This window comes from Macaca thibetana, chromosome 1 (assembly GCF_024542745.1).
Source record: "Macaca thibetana thibetana isolate TM-01 chromosome 1, ASM2454274v1, whole genome shotgun sequence".
In the NCBI taxonomy this organism is placed as follows: domain Eukaryota; kingdom Metazoa; phylum Chordata; class Mammalia; order Primates; family Cercopithecidae; genus Macaca; species Macaca thibetana.
This window is the reverse complement of record NC_065578.1, coordinates 14,958,497-14,981,819: the sequence shown is the minus strand read 5'-3', so window position 1 is coordinate 14,981,819 and position 23,323 is coordinate 14,958,497. Positions and strand designations below refer to the sequence as shown.

At 56.5% G+C, this 23,323-nt stretch overlaps 1 protein-coding gene across 1 annotated transcript; it reads left to right on the top strand.

The window, feature by feature from the left end:
- The first annotated feature begins 4,667 nt into the window (after positions 1-4,667).
- FAM131C (family with sequence similarity 131 member C) lies at positions 4,668-22,919 on the top strand. Its single transcript, XM_050792558.1, has 7 exons — positions 4,668-4,896; positions 16,890-17,005; positions 18,129-18,164; positions 18,460-18,553; positions 20,595-20,777; positions 21,043-21,153; positions 21,937-22,919. Exons 1-7 carry the CDS (start codon positions 4,875-4,877, stop codon positions 22,218-22,220), a joined length of 846 nt encoding a protein of 281 aa, XP_050648515.1. The 5' UTR covers positions 4,668-4,874; the 3' UTR covers positions 22,221-22,919.
- The last annotated feature ends 404 nt before the right edge of the window (positions 22,920-23,323 follow it).

Here is a 23,323-nt window from a genome sequence, read left to right as displayed (position 1 = left end):
TTGGCTCACTGCAACCTCCACCTCCTGGGTTCAAGTGATTCTCTTGCCTCAGCCCCCAGAGTAGCTGGGATTACAGGCACGTGCCACCACATTGGCTAATTTTTTTGTATCTTTAGTGGAGACTGAATTTTGCCATGTTGGCCAGGCTGGTCTCGAACTCCTGACCTCAGGTGATCCGCCCACCTCGACCTCCTAAAGTGCTGGGATTACAGGCATGAGCCACCGTGCCCAGCCCGGAACACCTCTTTACCCACCAGGCTGGAGGCTCCCAGGGAGCGGGCTGGTCTCACCCCAGTGTCCTCGTGCCCGTGCCCGGCACAGTGGCTGTGTCTCCTCTGTTAGACTTGGAGCTCCCTGAGGGCTCTGTCTCCCCCATCAGACTGAGAACTTACCGTTCTCTCTCTCTCCCTAGTCCAGCTGGTTGCCTGGGGGTGAGGCAGAGAGATGACGTAACACCCAACTCCAGTCAGCAGCCTCTGGGCCCAAGCCTGGAGCTGAAAGTGGGCCCATTCTGAGGTCAGCCTGTGGCCTTCTTTCTCAGCCTTCACCAAAAGGCCCCAAGTCCTGGTCCCTGGAACCCCCAGGCAGGGCCGAACCTCCAGAGAAAGCAGGGAATTCTCCTGGAAACTCATTTGCGCCTCCATCTCACCGAGAATGAATGGAGCAGGATTTGGTTCACAGATGAGGAAACAAGAGATGTGCTTTGGACAAAGACCGGATTCCACTGCGAGGCCCTGCAGGAACTGCCATCTCTATCCTCCTCCTGGGACCTGGTCCCTCCCTCCCACCTCCAGTCCGTGACCGTGACCGTGGCCTAGCCTCTGTGCCCAGCCCCTCTGCCTTGGAGGCCCTCCCCTCTCTCTGCCTAGCTAAGTCCCACCCATCCATCAGCTGTGGGCTCTGTCACTGTCATTTCTCTGGATGTGCCCTTCATGCCTAGGACCAGATGAAGTCCTCTTCTCCACTCTCAAGGGCTCCTTTCTGAGCGCTTCCAGCGCCGTGATTGTAAATGTATCTGGGTCATTATTGGATTAACACCTGCCTCCCGCATCAGAACCGTAAGCTCCAATGAGCAGGGCCCTTGTCTGTCTCATTCATGCTGTAATCTCGGCACAGACTGCACTTGTCACACAGGAGGTGCTCAGTGAGCAATTGCTGGATGAATGAAAAGTTGAATCAGTCCCACGTTCTAGATGTGGGACCTTGGAAGAGCCTCACTTTCTTGCATTCATTCAGCAAATACTTACTGAGCATCAATCTACTGCATGTTGGTTTTGGCACAGGATCCAAACCCCAGATCTGACTGGCTTCCGATGCTGTTCTCTTGCTGCTTTTTAACCTCTGCCTTTCTTGCGATGTTTGGGGCCCAGGGAAGCAGTCCAGCCCCACCCTCTCCCACTGGTTCCTGGATGTCATATATGCCAGTCTGCTGTGGCCCCCTGCCTCCAAACCTTTGTGCACACAGAGCCTTCTACCCCCAACAGCCCACCTGACCTTCAAAATCCGCTTCTAGGGTCACGATCGCCTGAAAGCCATCCCCACAGCCCTTGGCAGAAGTGACTCTCCTGTCACACACTTGGCTGGCATGGAGATGCAGCACTGTCCACCCTGACCCTGCGCTATTTATGCACGTGGCTCCTGCAGCATCCCCACCCCACCCCCCAGGGCTGCCAGGGCAGGGCCTGGTCTGATTCATCACTGTAACGGTTGGCCTTGATTAATCTTTCTCTGGTCAAACCCTGCAGCAGCTCCTCTCCACGCTGCAGCGCCCAGCCAACCAGGGCCGGGCACTCAGGGCTGGTGCGTGCTCAGAGCAAGGCCACAGGAGTGGGGGTTCTGCCTGGATCCCCAAAATCATGACAGGAGAATGGGCTGCCAGGTGCGAAGGGCACAGCATGGACACTCTGTCCTCCCCACTTGCCCCAGCAGCGGGCATGGCAAAGAGGGCCCTGGGGGCGGAAAGTGGAAGGTCACAGGGCAGATGAGCTGTGCGGTGAACTGGGAAAGGACAGTGTGGCCCCGGGGAGGACAACCACACAGCTTGGAGCTGTCTGGACATCGTCTGCTTCAGCAGAATGCCAAGGTGAATGTGAGTATGCAAGGAGAGCCACCGCCCCTGCGTGGCCTGGTCTCAGGCTGGTGCCAGGGCTGGACTGACAGGCAGGAGACCTGGGTTCTAGTCTCCACTCTCCCACTGATTTGCTGTGTGACCTTGGGCAAGCCCCTGCCCCTCTCTGCATGCCAATGTGTACAAGGAGAGGCTTGAGTCAGTGTGGAACTGACCAGCATGAATACCAGAGGCTGGAGAGCCAGATCTCCAGCCCAGCCACATCTCTGAGTGGGTCAGCAAGGGACTCCAGGTGGGGCCACTGCCTAGCCCTCCCTCCTGTCCCTGGCTTAGGCTAAACAAGGCACAGTGGAGTGCCCAGGCATCCTCTCCCTTGTGAGCTGCCCTGTCCTCTTCTCAAGGGTCCCTCTCCCTGTTCCATCTACCCCCAAAGCTGTCAGGCTGCCAGCAGGGAGCATCAGCTGCCATGACGGAGCATCCTGCGTCATAGTGAGTCAGAGCCCTCCTTCCAAGCCAGATCCAGTCACTCTGTGACAGGAAGAAGAGAAGGACACCGCTGCCTTTCCAAGCCCGGGCCACACAGGATGGGACCCCAGAGCCTGGCACAGGCAGATCCACCTTTCCCTCTCCGCACAAGGGCAGGCACACACCTGGCACTGGAGCATCCAAGGTGATAGAAGGCCATCCCTTCTGAGCCACCCCCTCCAAGGCCAGACCTGGAGGGTACGGTTAGGGAGGCTCTGAGCCACTGTGACTGAATACAGTGCTGACTCAAGGATTGGCACATCTGTCTTGTTCACACTGGCACACAGTAGATGCTTTATATGTATCTGTTGAATGGAAGTTCTCAGGCTTCCCTGTGGTTGTCAGGAAGCTGTGGTGGAGTAATAACACATCACACCTGTTTGTGTTCACTATCACTATTATTTAGTCTTAGTCTTAAGTTGAGTACCTACTACATGCCAGTCATTTTGCATATATTAATTTCATTAGCCCTCACAGCAATCCCATGAGGTGAGATTTTTACCCTAAGTTAACAGATGAAAAAACTGAGACTCAGAGAGGCGAAGCAACTTACCCGAGGTTACACAGCTTGTGTGAGCTAAGCCCTCATTCACCCAGGTCTGCTGATACCAGGGTCAGGCACAGAACTGCTCTCCACCTGGGATTACAGGCTTGTGCCACCATATCCAGCTTTTTTTTTTTTTTTTTTTTTGAGACAGAGTTTCTGTCTTATAGCCCAGGCTGCAGTGCAATGACATGGTCTTGGCTCACTGTAACCTCCGCCTCCTGGGTTCAAGCGATTCTCCTGCCTCAGCCTTCCAAGTAGCTGGGATTACAGGCACCCACCACCACCATGCCTGGCTAGTTTTTGTATTTTTAGTAGAGACGGGGTTTCACCATATTAGCTAGGCTGGTCTCAAACTCCTGACCTCAGGTGATCTGCCCACCTCGGCCTCCCAAAGTGCTGGGATTACAGGCGTGAGCCACGGCGCCTGGCCCCTCCTTATTCATTCTTCAAAACCTTTCTCTGCCGCCACCAGCGAACCTGGCTGCCTCAACTGGAAAACAGACACAAGAGTGCCTGCCCTGCCTGATGCACAGGTGGGCGTGAAGGAGAGAGCGAGATGCCGTGTGAGAGTGAGGGTCTCAGATGCTGACACTGAGTGCTGTGCACATGAGAAATTTTGATAAAGGATGTTCACACCTTAGGAGCTGGGATGTGTGTGTGTGTGTAAAAGCAAGGGTGCTTCAATGTGAGTGTATAACTGTCATTGTGTGGGTGTGAGTGGGTATGTACACATGGGAGACTGTGTGTAATCATGTGTAGGTATGTGAGTGTGCGTGCCTGTGTGTGAATGCAAGTGTGCATATATATGTGTGTGTATGACCATCAGTGTGTGTGAGGGTATGTACACATGGGAGAGTGTGTGTGTAGGCATGTGCGTGTGAGTGTGAATAACTACAGAGGCCGTCCAGGGCTGGGGAAAAAAACCCATGCCTCAGTTTACTTTGCCCTAGACAAGCCCTGAGAGGCAGCCTTGCCCCCCTCTTCAACCATCGCTGGAGACCTTCATCCAGCTGCCAGGCCGCCAGCGCACTATCTACCCCCACTCTCTCTACCCCACCTCTGGGCATATATTATTTTGCGTATGTTAATTTCAATCGCTCTGAATGAGGCGTTGACAGTCAAAAGTCGCTGAACTCACAGTTTAGGGCTCTCAGGCAAGGCCTCTAACTTCTGTGAGGCTCACTTTCATCCTCTGCAAAATGGGCTCAACGGAACTGTTGTTCTTGTGGACACCCCTCCTCGCCCCCAAGCCCTCGTGCCCAGTCGTCGCTGTTGTGGTTAAATTCATGTTGTTTACTTTGTGCCCCAAATGCCAGGAGTCTCCCCGCCCCCTCCTTCCCCTTCCCTGACCTTCAGCCCGGGCAATCCCTGGAGGTGCGGGAGGCCCGAAGGGACAGAAGTGGCCCTCCCGCGCGCCGCGGCCACAGGTGCGCCCAGGCCTCCAGGCTGCGCTCCCCCGGGCCCCGCCCGCCGCGCCCCGCGGTGTCGCCCTCCCCTGGCAGCGGCGGGCGCTGCGCGGGAGGCAGCGGCGCGGGAGGCGGCGGCGCGAGGCGAGCCGGGCGCGGCGGCAGCGGGGACGACCGGGGCTGTAGTTGAGGCCAAGCCAAGGGCGCCCGAGCCCCCCGCCCGGCGCGTCCTCTGGCTGCGCAGTGCTCAGCTCCGGGCCCGCGGAGACATGAACGCCCCGCGGCCTCACGCACCCCGGGCGCAGCGGCCCGGCCCCGCGGCCCCGTGATGGGCTCCTGCGTGTCGCGAGGTGAGGGGGCTCGGCCGGGGGTGGGGGGATCGGGCGCCGGCGACCGGTACAGTCCCCTCGCCGCTGGGAGACCTGGGGGGTGGGGCTGGTGACCCGCCCTTCACAGCCCGGCCGCACCCCCGAGGACGCGGCGTCCTGAAGGGGACAGGGCTGGGGACGGTGGGGGGCGGGGAGCAGCCCAAAGAGTGCACGTGCAGAGCTCACTGCATCCCCGCCCCGGTTTGCAGCCCCGCAGGTGACACGAAGCAGGGTCCAGTGCCGCGCTCTCATCCCTACAGCCACACACCCCCTGCCGGGTGCCTGGGAGGGGAGGGAGGCTCCGGTTCTTCCTGGCTTCGCGGAGGAACTGCGGGGCACGGGGAGAACTAGCAGACCCTCCCCGTCCCACCCTTCCCCAAGACACAGGCCTTGCCAGCTCACCCCCACAGCCCCTTCCCACGTCTTACCGGGTGCCCCCATCTGCAGAGTCCCTGAACGCTGTTGTCAGGAAAGGGTTAATGGTGGGGAACAGGTTATAAAGAAGGTTCCCCTGCCCCCACCCTTATCCCTAATCCTCCTCCCCACCCCCATCCTTGGTCAGGGGACAGAAGGGCCAGAGCACAGCTGATGTTCCCAGTTACCGCCTGGGTCTTTCTCTCTTGTGTCTGACCTGTCACCCTCTGCTCTCCCTGAGGTGGTACCCAGGGAGGTGGAGGGACCTGCCCTTGCCTGGGGGACCAGGGCAGGCCCTGGCCTCTTCTGTCGGTGAGTAGGGGACACAGAGTCTTGCAGAGATTGGGGGATGGGCAGGTTGGTCTTTGGAGCCCCCTACCTCCACCCCCACCCATCACCACCAGCTTTCCAACAGGCCGCTGGGCAACATTTTAGACAAGCGATTGGGCTGAGCTCTTCTCCCACCTTGGTCTGTTCACCCCACAGTGGGATCAGGGGGGTGTGGCTGGGAGTGGGGGTGGCTTTGGCCTTGGTTCAGGCTCTGCAGGCTGAGGCCAAACCCACTGACCACCACCACACCCATCAACCCTAGTAGCTTACCCAGAATAGAGGGGACCTTGTCCTGGGGGTATTGAGCAGGGAGCATAACGCCCTTCCCCTCAGGAGTTCCTGTGGGCATTCAGGTAAGTGGCTCAGGATGTCTCTGGGAGGAATCGCGGCTGGGGAAGGGGAAGGTACAGGGTTAGGCTGTGTGAGGTTCCTTTACTTATCTATGCATTAAGCTGATATTAACATGATAGCTGCCATGTGCCAGGCACCGTGTGCATGCTGGGCATCCAGCAGCAAGGAACCCAGCACAGCACCTGGTCCATGAGGCCTGCAGCCTAGCGGGAGGGGAAGGGAGTTTGAAGAGTGAGGAGTGCTAAGGATTCTTTAGGAGCACCAGGCTCCAGAAACCCCAAAGGTTCTAGGCAGTCTCTGGCTCCAGGTGGAGGGGATCTGAGTGTTTCCTCAGTGGCCAGGTCCCTTCCCCTTCATTTGGCCACCCCATGCCAGGCACCTTGGGATCCCAGCCCCAGTGGACTGGCCTTTGAGCTGAGGACCCACTGAGCACGGGACAGAGGCTGAGGAGGAAGAGACGCCTGCTAAGGTCACCCTGAGAGGCTGGGGCCCAGGTCCTCTGACCCCACACCTGGGGGTCCCTCCACTGCCCCCTCTGCCAGGGCTCTTTGGGGCCACAGCAGCCAAGATGCGCTCCCTCCACCCTTCCTTCTGCAGCCTGGGCTTCCCCAGTGCCCCCCAGATCTAGTTGTATAGTCCAGCCTTGTCCCCCTCCTGAGAAGATGGGGCCCTTGACAGTCTCAACATGCACCCAAAAAGTTGGATTGAGGTGAAAATAGTATGGGGAGCCACGTGGGCAGGGGACGGCCAGGGTCCCAGAGACTCTGGGTGGCTGCATCACTGACCCACCCAGCTCTCTCCTCCTCACTGATGCTCTCCGAGCGCATACTAGTCTGAAAGTTTTAGGCAGATAAAGCTAGTTTGGGTTATATATGAACACAGTCCCCGTCTTACGAGTGGGAAAACAGAGGCAGAGGGCAGTGGAGAGACTTGTCCAGGGCCACACAGCTAGGAAAGGATAAGCCAAGATTTAAACCACGGCATGCTGACTCCACAGGCTGGGGCCTCAGTCTCTGCACTCACAGCCAGCCCTCGGCCCTGGTGCCTGCACCTGTTTACTCTCCTGGAGCTGCAGGCTCCTGTGGGCTCCTGTGCCCCCACCTGGCCCCTGCACCGGCAATCGATTGCTAATCGCAGCCTCTGAGTGCTGAGTGCCTCCTAGGCCAGGTAGGCACTGCTGCAGAAGGAAGGGTGAAGGGAGTGCGTCCACCCTTGGCCAAGGCCAAGGATTGCAGGCCTCAGGCTGATGCCCATACTGAGCCCAGAGCTTGCACCCAGCCGGGGCCATCCAGCCAAACCCCAAAACCTAGGTCAGGCCACACCTGGGAAAATCACCCCATCCCAGCATTGGCAGCAGTTAGCATCTGCATACTTGGTAGAGAGGCTAGGAGTGCAGTATAGGAAGCAGGGCTCCACCATTTACTAGCTCTGTGACCTCAGCAAGTGACTTGACCTTGTGTGTGTATCTCAGTGTTCCCATCTCTAAAATGGGAATTATAATATTATTGATGTCATAGGGTTGCTGGGCGGACTAAATGGCTTAATTCATGTAAGGCATTCAGACCAGTACCCAACACATAGTAAGCACTCGTACATATTAGCTATCGCTCTCATTTTTACTTTTAATGTTAATATTGTATATATTATAGGCCGGGCGCGGTGGCTCAAGCCTGTAATCCCAGCACTTTGGGAGGCCGAGACGGGTGGATCACGAGGTCAGGAGATCGAGACCATCCTGGCTAACATGGTGAAACCCCGTCTCTACTAAGAAATACAAAAAACTAGCCGGGCGAGGTGGCGGGCGCCTGTAGTCCCAGCTACTGGGGAGGCTGAGGCCGGAGAATGGCGTGAACCCGGGAGGCGGAGCTTGCAGTGAGCTGAGATCCGGCCACTGCACTCCAGCCTGGGCTACAGAGCGAGACTCCGTCTCAAAAAAAAAAAAAATTGTATATATTATAATAGAGATAGGCTCTCACTATGTTGCCCAGGCTTATCTCAAACTCCTGGCCTCAAGCCATCCTCCTACCTCAGCCTCCTAAAGTGCTGGGATTACAGGTGTGAGCCACTGCGCCCGGCCTTTAATTTTTATTACCTGTCTGTGCAGACAGCTAATACAGGCCTTCATGGCTGAAAGGGGAAACCTACGGAGGTTTTTAGCCGCATCCTGCCTCATGGGAAAGGCAGTGGGTGGCAGGCACTCGAGGTGCTGAGGACATTGAGAAAGTGATTGGGACCAGATTAAGGGAACAAATGCTGTTTCCAGGAGCTATTTTGTGTTCATTATCTATTTTTAAGCTACCGTTTGTTGAGCGCTTATCCTGAGCCGGGCTGGGCCTTTGCTCTCCTGACCTAGTTAGTTCTCATTCAACCCTGTGACAAAGGACACGGGGCTCAGAGAACGGGAGGGTCTTCCCTCAGGTCACATGGCCAGGGCATGGAGAGGCAGGACTTGAATCCAGGTCAGTGCGACCCCAGAGCCTGAGTGTGGAAACCCTGTCCTTTGCTTTCTTATGTCCCTATAGAGAGGTGCTGGGGCTCACGCTTATAATCTAAACACTGGGAGGCTGAGGTGGGAGGATCACTTGAGCCCACGACATAGTGAAACCTCATCTCTACAAAAAAACTTTTAAAAAAAATTAGGTGTGTTGGTGTGCGCTGGTAGTCCCAGCTATTTGAGAGGCTGAGGCAGGAGGATGGCTTGAACCCTGGAGGTTGAAGCTGCAGTGAGCTGTGATTGCTCCACTGCACTCTAGCCTGGGCAACAAAGATCCTGTCTCAAAAACAAAAAGAGGTGCTCAGTATACGGCCAGTGCTTAGAAAAACAACCTCTTGGAAAACTTGAATGGTCCCTATTTGCTTGGGGCTCTGCAACCAGTGGCAGTCTGTATGGAACAGAGAGGAATATTTGCCCTGCTTCTCTCCAGTTCCAGGGGCTCAGTACCCACTCCATGCCCTTGGTGCCATAACCACTCTGCCTGCCCACTCATGCCCCAGCCCTCTCCTCCAGGCCAAGTGATCAGCCTCCTGGCCCCACGTTGGGGGTCTCCAATGCACTGGGGGCTGGTGGGGTCAGGGGTGAGAGTAGAAACGAGAGACCGAGAATTTTCTTCTGGAAAATCAGACATCTGGTCACGTCTGGGTGAAGGCACAAGCTCTAAGGGGACCCACCAGAGCCACCCATAGTTTCCAAGCAGTCCTATACCAGGGACTGAGGAAAGGGCAGGTGGGACCTTGCCCTTCAGGAGCTCACAGTCTGATGAGAGAGGTACAGCTTTGTCCGTGGAGTAGCCTAATGGGGGAGGCAGGATGCATGAACCCTTGGAAGGATGACCCGAGGACCCTGTCTGGAGATCAGCCCTGTTTAGTGGTTGGGGCACAGGCTTTGGAGTTCCACACGGGCCAAAGTGTGACCCTCATCTCTGCTGCTTATTAGTGGGTGATCTCGCGTAAGTGATTTATCCTCTCTGAGCCTCCGTTTCCTTATCTGTAAAATGGGCATAATACCTACTTTGCAGGATTGTTGTGTGGGTTAAATGAGAGATCATGGGTGAATAGGCCTAGGACAGTACCTGACACGGTACTGTCGCACCTGCTCAGTAAACAGTGGCGGCAAATCACTGCAGGCCAGACTTTGGCCATTAGGGCCACAGGTGAGGGAGTCACCTAATCCAGCAGAGGCCAATCTGGGCAGGTTGCTTGGGAGAGGTGAGGCTAGAGCAAGATGTTCCCAGAGACCAGGTCACAGGATGGGAGGGAGCCTGGGGAAGGAAGTAGGGAGGAGCTGGAGTGTGTGGAAGTTCCGGGGAGGAGCCCATTTTCTCTCTCCATCCTTGCACAGGGAGGGAAAGGGACCCCCTTGGAGAGCTCTGAGCTGAGCCAACGCATGGATGAGCTACTGTCACGGCTCAGGTGACCCGTAAACAAACATCCTAGGGAGGGAGGGGATACTCAGTCCACTCAAGGCCTGGCCTCTGCCAAGCTCTGTGGCCTGCTCCCCTGGCAGTGATTCAACAGGCAGAGAGGCCAAGGACTCACCCTCAAGGGCTTCCCTCTGCAGAGCCTCCAGGGCCAGCTCCAGCCCTGGGGACAGGACCAGAGGAGTGGCTGACTAAGATGTGTCCCTTGTCCAGAGAGAGACACTGAGGGGAGAGGGCTGGAGCAGCTGCTGCCTACAGACTGCTTGCTGTGGTAGGTGCTTCGTCCTTGCTGCAGCCCTTTCCGGGCTGGTATTATTTCACAGATGAGAATCCAAGGCTCACAGGGGCTAAGTCGCATGCCCACCCCCTGAGCAGAAAGTGAGAAGTTGGGACTTAAACCCAGCTCAGGGACTGTAAGAGGAATGCCTTGGCCGCTTATGTTCTCTTCAGAGCCAAGGGCAGAGCCCGGCACGTCACAGCTGAGCAGTACATACCCGAGCAATGGTTGGCTGGAGGGGCCGCATCGGCTACAGGTGCCCTGAGAAGCTGAGCGGAGAAGCCTGAGGCTGGCCGGGGAGGAGCATCAGGGGACACTTTGACCCCAGGCTGCTGCTCAGTTCCTGGGTGGTTTCAAGAGGATGTTTACCCTCCCTGGGCTGCTGCAGAGTCAAACGTGGTCCTTCTCTGCCCTCTGGGGTACAGAGCCCTGGGAGACACTCTTGGGGTAGATGGAAACCATGGTGACTAATGGGCTGGGACACAGAGCCCCAAAGAACGGCTTAAAGGAGTTGGAAGACCCTGAAGCAGATGATAGGAGCCTGAGGGTTTGTGCTGCAGACTCACCCAAGGATCAAGTAGAGAAGACGAGTATGGGAACTGCAACAAGAGGGGTTTAGGCTGGACATCAGGAGGAACTGTCTGGGAGGTTAGACTCTAAAGCAGTTTGAAGAGGAGCTGGCATAGGAAGGCAGGAAGCACCCTCAAGATGCAGAGGAGAAGCTCTGGTTGAAGACAGAGGGATGGAGGAGAAATCTGGTTGACACCCTCTCCTTGAAGGATCAAGATGGCCCTCTTCAGGTTGCCATGGCAACCAGAAGCCTGTCACTCTTGTGGACAGAGGAGGTGGGGGAGGGAGCAGGTCTGAGAAGGGATCTCTGACCTTGAGGTCAGGAGAGTAGGATGTGGACTGAAAGAAAGGGGGTGTCCTTCTGGGAGAGGGAGCCACAGGAGCAGGTGCTAGCGGTCCCCTCGGGCTGCCTCCCAGCCCCCACGCCACATGACACTCTGTGTTTTTCCAGTTGCCAGTGGTGATGTAGCCACCAGTCCCAGCTGGGCGAAGAATAGCCTGTGATTTCACCCTGGGCTGGTTCATTACCTTACGTCCCCATGGCAACCAGCCTGTGACATCATGGGGCCAAAGTCCTCAGGGGGAGCAGGCAGCTTTGGCGGAGACACCCGAACCCCAACTGAGGTGGGGAGCCAGGCGGACTGGGGAGGGGGTGGGAGCCAGGAGTCCTCCAAGCCCACAACCATCTCAAGGAATGACCTTGTTCAAGTCATGCCTCTGCCAGGCTTTGGCAGCACCATCAGCCTCCTCCGTGCCCGGCTCCCCTCCCCATCAACCTTGCTCCCTGGTCTGTGGCTGGAGAGTTGTAAAAAAGCTTCAAGGGGTGGCCAGGGGTCCTAGAAATACCCTAACGCCTCTCAAGTTCCCAGGGTCAGCCTATGGCCAGTACCACCTGTCTGTACCTTGGCGGGCCCTGGCTTGTCCAAGACGTGCAGAATTTCCGGAACCTCAAGATTGGCAACTTGCAAACTTTTTTGACTGGACCCATAGGAATAATATATTTTGCATCATGACCCCGAAAATTTTTACTGTGTGTGTGTGTTGTGCACACACATCTGCACAGACTTGTGTCTGCATAAACAGAAGCTTCATAAAGTAATACTTAATGTGACTTGCAGTGGGCTCTGATATTTTCCATTCTATTCCATTAAAATAAGGCCTAATCAATAAATGGCTGCATGACCCACTGAAAGATGCACCCCTAGTTTGAACATTGCCTTTGAAGGGCCTGGACAACATGGCCTTTGTAGAAATGGAGGCCCTGGAGCCCAGAGAAGGGCAGGACTAGCTCAGAGTCACACAGCAGGGACTCAGGAAAAAGAACAAGATGAGCTGAGTGCTATGGTGTGCAGGCACATGGCTCAGCCCACATGACCCCATGTGGTGGGATCTCCTCCTTAGGCCTCTCACCTCCTTAGGCCTGCCTGGGTCATGGATGGAGTGCTCAATAAGATCTTTCCTTGGCTCCAGTCTCTGCCTCCAGCTTCTCTGACTAGCTCACCTGCTTACCTTTGGGTAGATCCCAGAAACCTATGGTCTCTTCTGCAAACTAAATCTAATCCAGTTGGGATGAAAACTTTAATCTCGGCCGGGCGCGGTGGCTCAAGCCTGTAATCCCAGCACTTTGGGAGGCCAAGACGGGCGGATCACGAGGTCAGGAGATGGAGAGACGATCCCGGCTAACACGGTGAAACCCCGTCTCTACTAAAAAATACAAAAAAAATAGCCGGGCGAGGTGGCGGGCGCCTGTAGTCCCAGCTACTCGGGAGGCTGAGGCAGGAGAATGGCGTAAACCCAGGAGGCGGAGCTTGCAGTGAGCCGAGATCCGGCCACTGCACTCCAGCCTGGGTGACAGAGCAAGACTCCGTCTCAAAAAAAAAAAAAAGAAAACTTTAATCTCAGGCTGGGCGCCACCGGTGGCTCACACCTGTAATCCCAGCACTTTGGGAGGCCGAGGTGGGCGGATCACTTGAGGTCAGGAGTTCGAGACCAGCCTGGCCAACATGGTGAAACCCTGTCTCTACTAAAAATACAAAAATGAGCTGGGTGTGGTGGTGAGTGCCTGTAATCCCAGCTACTCGGGAGGCTGAGGCAGGAGAATCGCTTGAACCTGGGAGACAGAAGTTAGAGTGAGCCGAGATCGCGCCACTGCACTCCAGCCTGGGTGACAGAGCGAGATTCTGTCAAAAAAAAAGAAAGAAAGAAAGAAAAAAAAAAGAAGAAAGAAGGAAAGAAAGAAAGAAAGAAAGAAGGAGAAGGAAGGAAGGAAGGAAGGAAGGAAGGAAGGAAGGAAGGAAGGAAGGAAGGAAGGAAGGAAGGAAGGAAAGAAAAAAGAAAGGAAGGAAGGAAGGAAAGAAAAAAGAAAGGAAGGAAGGAAGGAAAGAAGGAAGGGAAAAGAAAATAAAAGGAATCCTTAATCTTACCTCCAACTGAATGCCCACCTTCCCCTGCCAGCTAGGGCTGGTGACCTGCGGGCCACAATGGGATCTCTACCCTGCTGACCTCTATCCCCTCTTGGCATTCCTTTTTCCTCTGGCATGCTGGGGTGTGGCATGAGGGATTTCAGAGAAAGGGTCAAGACATGGTTATTTTATCAGGGACTTTAGGGTCTTCCTTGACCAACACCGGCTCACTGTTGAGACGTCTGTGTGGCAGGCACCCAAATATTCATGCCTTCATTCTTACCCAAATATGCAATGAGTGCCTATGTGTGCCAGGCCCTATGGCAGGTGCTGAGGCGGCTGTGGTGAAGGAAACAGACAAGGGCCCAACCCTTGCAGAGCTCATATCCTAGTGAGAGTCAATGAATGAGATGGACACTCGTGATGAGGAGGGAGATGGGAGCTATGTCCCAAACAGGATGGGGACCAAGAAAGTGTTGGCTGTAAATCAGACCACTGGGGGAGGCCTCACTGAGGTCCCAGCATTGGAACAGAGAGCTGCGTGGAGTGAGGGAGTGAACCCCTGGGTGTCTAGGAGGAGGGAGCTCCGGGCGTGGGGAGGAGATGGCCAGTACAGAGGCCCTGAGGCAGGTGTGGCTGGGCAGCTCTAAGGACGCCCCAGGAGAGGGATCAGGGTGGCTGGAGGGGAGTGAGAGGGGACAGTGGTGGGGGTGAGGTGGAATGGGGGCCTGGATCTCCCAGCTTAGCGTGTGTGAGTTCTCTGGGGAGCCATCTGGGTGTTGGGGGGTGGGGGCTGCTGACTATAGAGCCCCTGTCATGGAAGGCCTGACCTGGCTTGACCTCTTCCACTCCCTGCCCAACTTCCCTCTCCTCCTAAAGTGCTCCCCCTGCAGCATGGGGGCTGTGGTCCCCTCACCCTGCAACCAGCTCTCTTAGCGGTCCCAGTGAGGGCCAGCCAGGACTCCTTCCTAGTTGCCTGCTTTGCTTTGAACATCTCACGATCCTTGCCATAGCACAGGCTGGAGGGCTGGCTGCTTCCCGGCCCACACTGCCCCAACCTACCCCGCCTGCTGTCTCTCACTGATTATAGAGACATTTAACTGGGGCCACGTCTGCCTCTGCAGGCATCCCACATTTCTGCACGTGATCCTCTGGGAACCTCCTGTTAGCATGTGGGGAGATGTGGTTGGTTGGAGTCAGAAGGATGGTTGATGGCTGGGGTTGCAGAGCCCGTTTCGGCCACATTAGAGATGGGGTCATCTCCCTCCCCACTGGCGACAGTAGCTTGCTTGGAAACACAGGGGCTTCAAGGCTTCCGTGTTCTCAGTTTTGGATCCCACTAGACAATTCCTGAAGAACAAGAACAGTCTCGCTCAATGGTCCACTCTACAGATGAGGAAATGGGTGAGGGGAAGGCACTTGCTCAGGTCTCGTAGGTGGTAAGGGTGGAGCTGGGATTTGGACAGGACAGTCTGGCTCCAGGCCCTGACCCGGAGAGCTTTGGAGCAGCTCCTCAGAAGCTGTCCCTGAAATGAGGATTTGGGTACAACTGATATGAGGTGAACCTTCCAGAGGAAGCCAGTAGGGAACGGAGCGAGAGGAGGATAGAGGAGGCCAACCAGGCAGTGGGGTGGTCTCAGGCCTGGCCTCAGCCTCATCCTGCAGGGTACTCTGGAGGGTAATTGAAGGGGAATTTTCTGATCCCAGACAAAGGAGTCCTGCACCTGGCAGTCATTGGCTTGGGGCTGCTCCAGGTGGGGCCAACAGAAATTTACCTAGGGCAGCCCCTGTAGAAAGAGCCACAGGTGGTGCCTCTTAGAAGCCATGCAGGGCATGGGGGCAAAAACAGGAAAAAGGGATCCAGGGGAATTGGGGGCAGCACCCACAGGGTCCCCTAACCCCAGTGATACAATCTGGCCTAGAGCATAAAGTCCCTCCGCTGGCGGGCAGCGAGTGAGCGCAGGGACCATTGTCTTCCAGGGAGGGAGGATGCCTGCAGCAGGGGAGCCCTGGGAGAAGGGAGCGGGGAGACCTGGGATAGACCTAGGAGAGGGCTAATAGGATTTGCCGGTTTACTGGGTGGTCCCCGGGAGAATGGGGGAAGGCAGGACCCTGAGAAACTCCTAGGGTTGTAGTTGGTGCAGTGGGGGACCCGGGGAAGGTAGACCTGGATTTGGGAGTCCTCTTTTGCCCAGGTGTGCTTGAGGTGCCCCTTGTGCATCCATGTAGAGAGCTGGAAACTCAGTTGGGAGCTCAAGTGAGGAGTCAGGGCTGGAGGTGTGCATATGGGCAGTGGGCAGCGGAAACACGAAGGTGAGGCCTCCTGGGTCTGAGAGAGGGTAGTGAAGGGCCAGGACGGAAGTGTGGTGCCAGCCAATGGGCAGGGGTGAGCCAGGGAGGAGTCACAGAGGGGACCCAGGACAGCAGCCAGAGAGGCCAGAGGCCAGGATAAGAGCGAGGCTCAAGAGAGCAGGCAGGCTGCACAGCTCTAGCTCCAAGAAGAGGCTGGAGCGGCCCCCACTGTAGTTGGCCCCATGGAGGTTCCTGGCAGCTTGGCAAGGGCTGCCTCATGAAAGCCTGCTTGGAATGGGTGGAGGAGAACTGGAGGACAAGGAAGTAGAGGTGGGACACAGCTCTCTGCACATCGCGAGAAGGGAGCAAAGGAACGGCTAAGTCGCTGGAGGGAAACAGTGGTCACAAGCTTCTCAAAAGACAGGAGATGCTGGGATGCTGATGGCCCCACCCAGTGGTAAGGGGACAGAGGAGTGAGAATGCAGGAGAAGGTCCAGAGCCCAAGAAGCATGGCAGCATATGCGGTGCTGGCTGAATGCTTCAAGGCGGACGGAGTGGAGAGAGCAGTAACTCCACAGGAGGGAGAGCAGAGCCCCTGAGGGGAGGGCAGGGGCAGGACCCAGCCCTAGGTGGATGGGCCAGAAGGTCCTGGGTGCAGCAGGAACAGCTCTTCCTTCGTTGCAGGAGGGAAAGGCGACGATGTGGGCAAAGGTGCAGGCGGGCTCTGGTGATTTGGGTGGAAAGATCCAGGTGACACCTTTCCAAGGATCCTGGACCCAGTGAGGGAGGGGCAGAAGCCCCCAGCAGTGTGTGGGGTAGGGGAGGGAGTGTGTTTCATGTCTGAGAAGGAAGGTTGGGGTGAAGTTGTCAGCCTGGCAGGAAACAAAGGCAGCAGGAAATGGAGAAACAGGGAAGGATCCGGGCAGCATCCCACAGGAGGCTGGGGCTACAATCTAGCACGTAGCAGTCACTCTCTCCAGCAACATTTAGCTCCTCAGATCCAGGCACAGGGCGAGAGGGTCAGACTCAAACCCGGGTGAGAGGTAAGGGCGTCTGCGAGAGAGAGCTCAGAGGCCGTGTCTGAGGGTCAGCTGGGCCAGGAGCAAAAGAGGAGCTAGTCGGGAAATACCAGGGCAAATGGATTAAACGTCTCCAAGAGGCCAAAAACATGCTGGAGTGTGGGTGCTAGAAATTGTGAAAAGGGGGTAAAAAGAAGATGAGGCCAGTGATTCCCGCTGAGGGGCACAGGCAGGAGGGCATCTGGCTGGACCCCTCCCCTGCTGTGGACTTGAGTCGGCTTCCTCTACAATGATGCTGGATAAAAATAAGGCCACACCCATCTTATGGGGGGGCCTTGAACATGCCTTGTAAGCAAGAGAGAGCGGGGCTTTGCTGAGTTCCTCCTCTTGCTCTTATTTCCAGACCTGTTCACAAGTGCCCACAAGGACTGCCCCATGCCCCAGGGCACGGACCCCTTGAACCCAGACCTGCCCTCGGGCCGCACTCCCACCATGGCTGTAGACGCTGTCACTGGCAAGGTAACTGGTTGCTCCTCATCCCTGTGCTGCCTGTGCCCCAGTTCCCGGCCTGTCCCTTACAGCTCCCCGCAGGGAGCAGAATCCATTCCAGTCTCCTTCCTTCCCTGCCAAACCCTCTTCTCCCTGTGGGACCAGGGGCCCTAAGGCCTGATATTCAGCAGCATGAGAGGCTGGACTGGGCTGAGCATCCAGGGGCTGGACCAGGCTTGTTTAGAAGACCGTCCATCCTGAAGGTCTTCCTGCACAAATTAACGCTGCCTTGCAGACAACACATTCTGCTACCAGCCCACTATTCCTGAGCAGCCTCACGAATGTTATATATGTTATGTAATATATATAATTATCTATTATAATTTATATAAATTATATTTAAAAATCTATTATATATAATATATAAAATATATATAATATATAATATATAAGTATATATAAAATATAAATATAATATATAATATATATAATATATAAGTATATATAAAATATAAATATATATAATATATAAATATGTTATATATTATATATAAATTGTATATTATAATTTTTGTATACTATATTATATATAATTTATATGAATATAATTTATATATAATATATATTAAAATTTTACATATGTTTCTCAGTCCAGATTGATTTAGAAGATGTCACTAAGGATCACAAAGGACCCCAAATTCTGGTGCATAATTTCCACCCTTGCCTTAGGGTCTGTGGCATGAACCCACCAGTTGATGTAATTACCATTCCCCCCACCAGCACACCCCTCCTGCTAAGCACCGCACTCAGCTCTCAGCTTCCATTATGTTATCTAGGCCTCACCACAACTCGTGAGGTGAATGACATTGCCACCATTTTGCAGAGGAAGAGACATGTTTGGCAAAGTCAGAGCCCACACCCAAGCCCGCTCTATAAGCTGCACCCGCTGCCTCTCCTCCCAGCACCACTGTTGCCCCCCCTTCTTACTCTGCATGCCGGGGGACACCAGAGCATGACCCATGAGAGGACAGACCCCGACCTCACGGAGCACCAGAAGGCTGACCCCCATCCCCGCCCAGGGCCGAAGGACTCGGGCCATCTGCCAGGACAGCGTGCCAGGCCCTACCTGATCCTCTCTCTCCTCTTGTTTTAGGACAAACAGATGGATTTCTGTTGGGATCCTTGGCAGGTCAGTGCACTGTGTGTCCCCTAGTCTAGCCAGCCCCAGCTGACATCCCCATCCCTCTATCCTTTGTGCCCAGCCCAGGCACACAGTCCTGCTGGCCCTGGGGGAGAGGAGTCTGATGAAACAGTGGGTGGGGGTGGTCCTGTGGGAGTTGGTAGGATCTCCCTGACTTGAGCTGCCCTGTCCCTGCCCACTGGCCAGAGGACCTGGTGGTCTGGGAGACGGGATGGGTGGGACTGGAGGGACGTCGGCCAGCAGCCTGGCCCACCCTGCTCACTCCTCCTGCCCCTTCCTCCAGAGGTGCTTCCAGACCACCAACGGCTACCTGTCCGACTCCAGGTCCTGCCCCAGCAACTACAATGTGGCAGCCCTGGCCACCTCGTCCCTTGTGGGTAGGTTCTGGCTGCAACTCTCCTGCCCTTGGAGAATGCACAGTCCCACTGTAGACCCTGGCTGTGGGAAGGGCACAGCTGAATTGCAGGTGGGAGGACGGCAGCCCTGTTGGATTCTCCATTTTCTAAATGCCAGAGTCCATGCTGGGTTATGCGGGTCATGGGGTGACCAGTGGCTCAGGGTTCTGTTTCCACGAATTAAACTGCTGGGTTCTCAAGAAGCTCTGCGGGGGTGGGGCAGAGTTTTTCAGATGTCTGTCTGGCATGGTCTCCCTGCCTCTCTGCCAGTCACATCACCTTAGTTCAGGTTCCCTGGAAGCAGAGGCTGACATGGCCTGACTGTGCAGGTGATTCCCTGGAGACTGGCCCTCAAGAGAAGCGAGCAGGCAGCGGGGGAGGCAGAGGGGGCTAGGGAAGGGGCTCAGCGGGAGTCTAGCCCTGCCCACCTGGTCCCACTAGGAGCGTGGGAGCATGAATAGTACCCCAGAATTGATGGGGCTGGACTTTATATTCCCCCATTGCTGCCTCACTGGCTGCCCCTGGGGAGGACTCTGCAGCCTCCCGGCATCTCCAGGTGAGGAGGCTCCCAGGAGCTCAGAGTGGTTCTCCAGATAAGGGTGTGAGCTGACAGCAGCAGCACCTGAAGCAGCTGGGCGTGGGCTCCCAGGCCAGTAGAGGGGGTTTCGGTGACCAAACCACAGCATCAGGTGACCCCAGCACTAAATCCCACCCAGCTCCCCTGAGGCCCCTGGGGCCCTCCCTCCCCACATTGGCCTGTACCTTTCCTCCATCTCCAGCACCTTCCTCCACCTCAACTGCCCTTCAAGCGCCACTTGAACCCCCACTTCCTACAAAACATCCTCTCCAATTGCCAACACTCGCCAACTAAGTGGGTGGGAGAGAGAGTCTCCCCTTTCTTCCACACTCCCATCTTTCCTGTTTTCCCCACTCTCTAATTACCTTTGTGGATACTTCCTCCTACTTAAAAATTGTCATTCCTCACATCACATCATGGCTTCGGGGACCTGGGTGACTCCCAGATCTGTTCTCAGCCTCGGTTAATGGTGATGCTGACCCATTCCTGGCAGCCCCCTCTCCATTTTGCACATCCAACAGCTCTACTCCTAAAGCCCCCGACCGCTCCTCTCTGTCTGCCCAGCCCTTGTTATGTCTGTTGCTGGGTCCCTGCAGTAACCCCTAATCCTCCAACTGGGGCGCTCTTCCTAAACAGCTGTGCTAACTGCTCACTCTCTTGCTCATTACCCTGCTGGAGCTCCCCACTGCACAGGAACGTCTGAGCCCTCCACCTTATTCTCCCCAACCCTGTTCTGGCCCTGATCAGCTCCCAGCTTCTCCTGTCACCCAGTCCTAGTGTGGACCCCATGTCTCACCCCAGCTACTCCTGAGCTCACACCAGACTCTTCCATGCCTTCATCCTCTTCTCATCACTGAAAAAGCCTCCAGTCTTGCCTCCATCTGTTCAAACCCTACCCACCTTCAAACTTCAATCCCAGGTCCCCTCTTCCAGGAAGCCTTCCTTGCCTGCTCTACCCACCCAGCTCTCACCTCCAGCAGAGCTGGCAGGCCACAGAGATGCTCTCTCAGAATGTATTTAATGGATCATGGAGAAAGCCGGGGGCTCATGAGTGGTCCTCGGGTGGATCTCCTTGGGCAGAAGGGTCTGAACTTAGTCAGAAAGGGAGTGAGGGGTGTGGGCGATCTGGGGAAGAAGCACCCAGTGGGTGGGAATATGGACTAGGAGTAGGATGCTGGGAGGAAATGCGGATGCCAGTGGGTGGGGGCATTGAGGGGAGGGGCCGCAGAGCTCAGAGGGCTCAGGGCAGGAGTGAGGAGGAGGCTTTGGAGGGCGTGAGGAGTTAGATGGGTATAGGCCCCTGGGGAAGTGTGGGGCACTGATGGAGACCGTGGCACACTGAGGGAATGCGGGGTACAGGCCACTGGGTGGGCATGAGGCATAGGGGCCAGGCCCTAGGCTGGGTCTTGTGTCAGAACAGTCACCCAGATGCCCTCCATGCCCCAGGGGTGGTGCAGAGCATCAAGGACCACATCACAAAGCCCACGGCCATGGCCCGAGGCCGCGTGGCCCACCTCATCGAGTGGAAGGGCTGGAGTGCCCAGCGGGCAGGCTGGGAGCTGTCCCCAGCTGAGGACGAGCATTACTGCTGCCTCCCAGATGAGCTGCGTGAGGCCCGCTTTGCGGCAGGTCAGTGAGGAGGGGGACTGGCCAGGGCTCTGTGGGGGTGAAGCTGGGACCTTGGGGCGCCCAGATCACTGCATGGACATTGTCTGGGCAGGAAAAAATAATGGCATAGGGTGGGGGGCTATTAAGTGAGCATTCTTGACCACTGGGGCATGGTTTGGCAGCGCTGAGAGGCAGCCACCCTCCGGCCTGTCCTGGAGCAGCTCCATGGGGCACTGAGGCTGTCCCCACCCATTCCCCTCTGAGCCAGATCTCACTGTCCCCCCAGGGGTCGCCGAGCAGTTTGCCATCACAGAGGCCACACTGAGCGCTTGGTCCTCGCTGGACGATGAGGAACTGCACCCCGAGAACAGCCCCCAGGGCATCTTCCAGCTCCAAGGTACAGCCCAGGAGGTCCGGGGGCAGGGGTGAGCAGAGCGGAGCTGAGGCTAGATGCCTGCCCACCACCAAATGCAGTGTGGCCTCGGCCAAGCCCCTTCCTTTTCTCAGCCTAAGTTTCTTCATCTGCAAAATGTGGCAGTGATCCTTGCCCTGCCCATTGCCTGGCAGTGCCAGGAGCAAGGAGGAGAGAATGAGCACAGTGGGGGCGGGAATCGAGTGCTTATCGCACTGAGGGCTGTGCACAAGGCATCTCCCGGAATCCTCATAGCAGCCCTAGGGAGGGGGTCCTGTCGTCCCCATTTTACAAATAAGGAAACAGAGGCACTCAGAGGTTCAGAAACTTACTCCAAATGACACAGTTAGAAGCGTCAGAGCCGGATCTGAAACTTAGCACCAGGCACAAGCAACCGCCTTTCTAGAAGCCCAGGTTACTATAGAGGGCTTCAAGGAGCCTTGGCCCTGGGGGAAGCCTGCGCTTAATCCTCCCTGACAGATGGAGAGGGACGGGGAGGGGACAGAGGCCCAGGGGAGCACTGGTTGTCCCAGTTCTCAGAGAGCACAGGCTGGCTCCAAGCCCACTCTTGACTCCTTCGTTTACTGCCTCGAGGAGGAACCCGGGGCTCAGAGGGTTTTGGTGACTTGACCAAGGTTACAACGCTCGCCAGTCACACAGCTGGATTTGGAGGCAGGTCTTCTGCCCCTTGCCCTTTCTCACACCCCCAGAGAGGGCAAAGAGCCAGATTCGGGATGCCATTCCCCCGTCACCCTGTTGCTTTTCCAGATCTGGAGAGCATCTACCTTCAGGACAGCCTTCCCAGTGGCCCCTCGCAGGATGACAGCCTTCAGGCCTTCTCCTCGCCCAGCCTCTCCCCTGACAGCTGTCCCTCACTGGAGGAGCCCCCCAGCACCGCTGGCATCCCACAGCCCCCCAGCCCAGAGCTGCAGCATCTGCGGCGGCGGCCCGGGCACCAAGGACCCGAGGGTGGGACGCACCTACCGGGCTCCCTCCCCTCCATGGACAGCGGTTCCCTCTGGGAGGAGGAGGACGAGGTGTTCTATAACTGAGGCGGGGGCTGTGCTGGTCAGGCACCTGCTCACACCATGACCTCGCCTGGTGGGCAGTCCAGGCAAATCTGGATCCTGGGGTCCAGGGCAGGGCATCTCTTGACCCCTTGGGTAGGCACAGGGTAGGTGTGGCAGGGATGAGGCCAGCGCTCATCATGGCCTCTCTGTGCCTTGGCGGACCTGCCCCAGCAGTGGCAGCCATAACCCCCTCCCCCTTCATTACTTCACTCAGGTGGGCACCTTCCCCTGCAGGGTGTCTGCCCTCAGGAAACTCAAGGACTCTCGGAGACACCAGGGCAGCCTGGCCCAGAGGAGCAACAGCCAGGCCCCCAGGAGAACAGCCATGGAGAGAACTGAGACCCACTTAGAGGGGAGTCTGGGAACCCTGCCTGTACCTGGGGCTCAGTCCCTCCCCACTCTGTGTGTCTGCCCCCCAGCAAAGGTGGGGTGGCCACTTCTGGTAGCTAAGCACCTGCTCCCCGGCTGTCCTCACCAGGACATCTGTCTCTCTGGAGTGTTTGTCTGTCTGTCCCTCCCTCTCTGAACCTGCTTCCTCGGTGTCCCCTGCTCCTCACCCCCAGGAGCCCACTCTCACTCCTTACAGCTCCCTCCCATCTCACTCAAGGTTCTCTGAGGACATTAAAGTGGTCGATTCACTCTCAATGACCTTGGCCTGGTCTCTGCTGGGAAGATGTGACCTTGGGCCCCTGGACGAAGTCCGGAGGGAGTCAGGGAAGGTCCCTACTGCCAACGCTCACATAGCTGGTCAACCTGCTCCCACCTAGCCAGAGAGGGCCCATGGAGGATGCCCAAGTCTCAGTGGACTCCCCAAGGAGCTACACTTGGGGACCCAGCTTTTTGAACTGTGGCTCAGCCAAGCAGGAGACTAGGGCTTGAGCGACACAGGGTCCTGCTTATCCATGAGGTCAAGCATCATAGACCTGGTGGAGACCCTCTCTCCCTACCATCTCCCTGCCAAGAAGTGGAGCATGAGGACGGGAGCCCAGAGGCCCGAACCTGCAGTGTCCACGTGACCACGGGAAACTCACTCTGAGTCAGCACAGGTGAGGAGCTCAGCTGCAACCTTGCAGCTGAGATGAGGG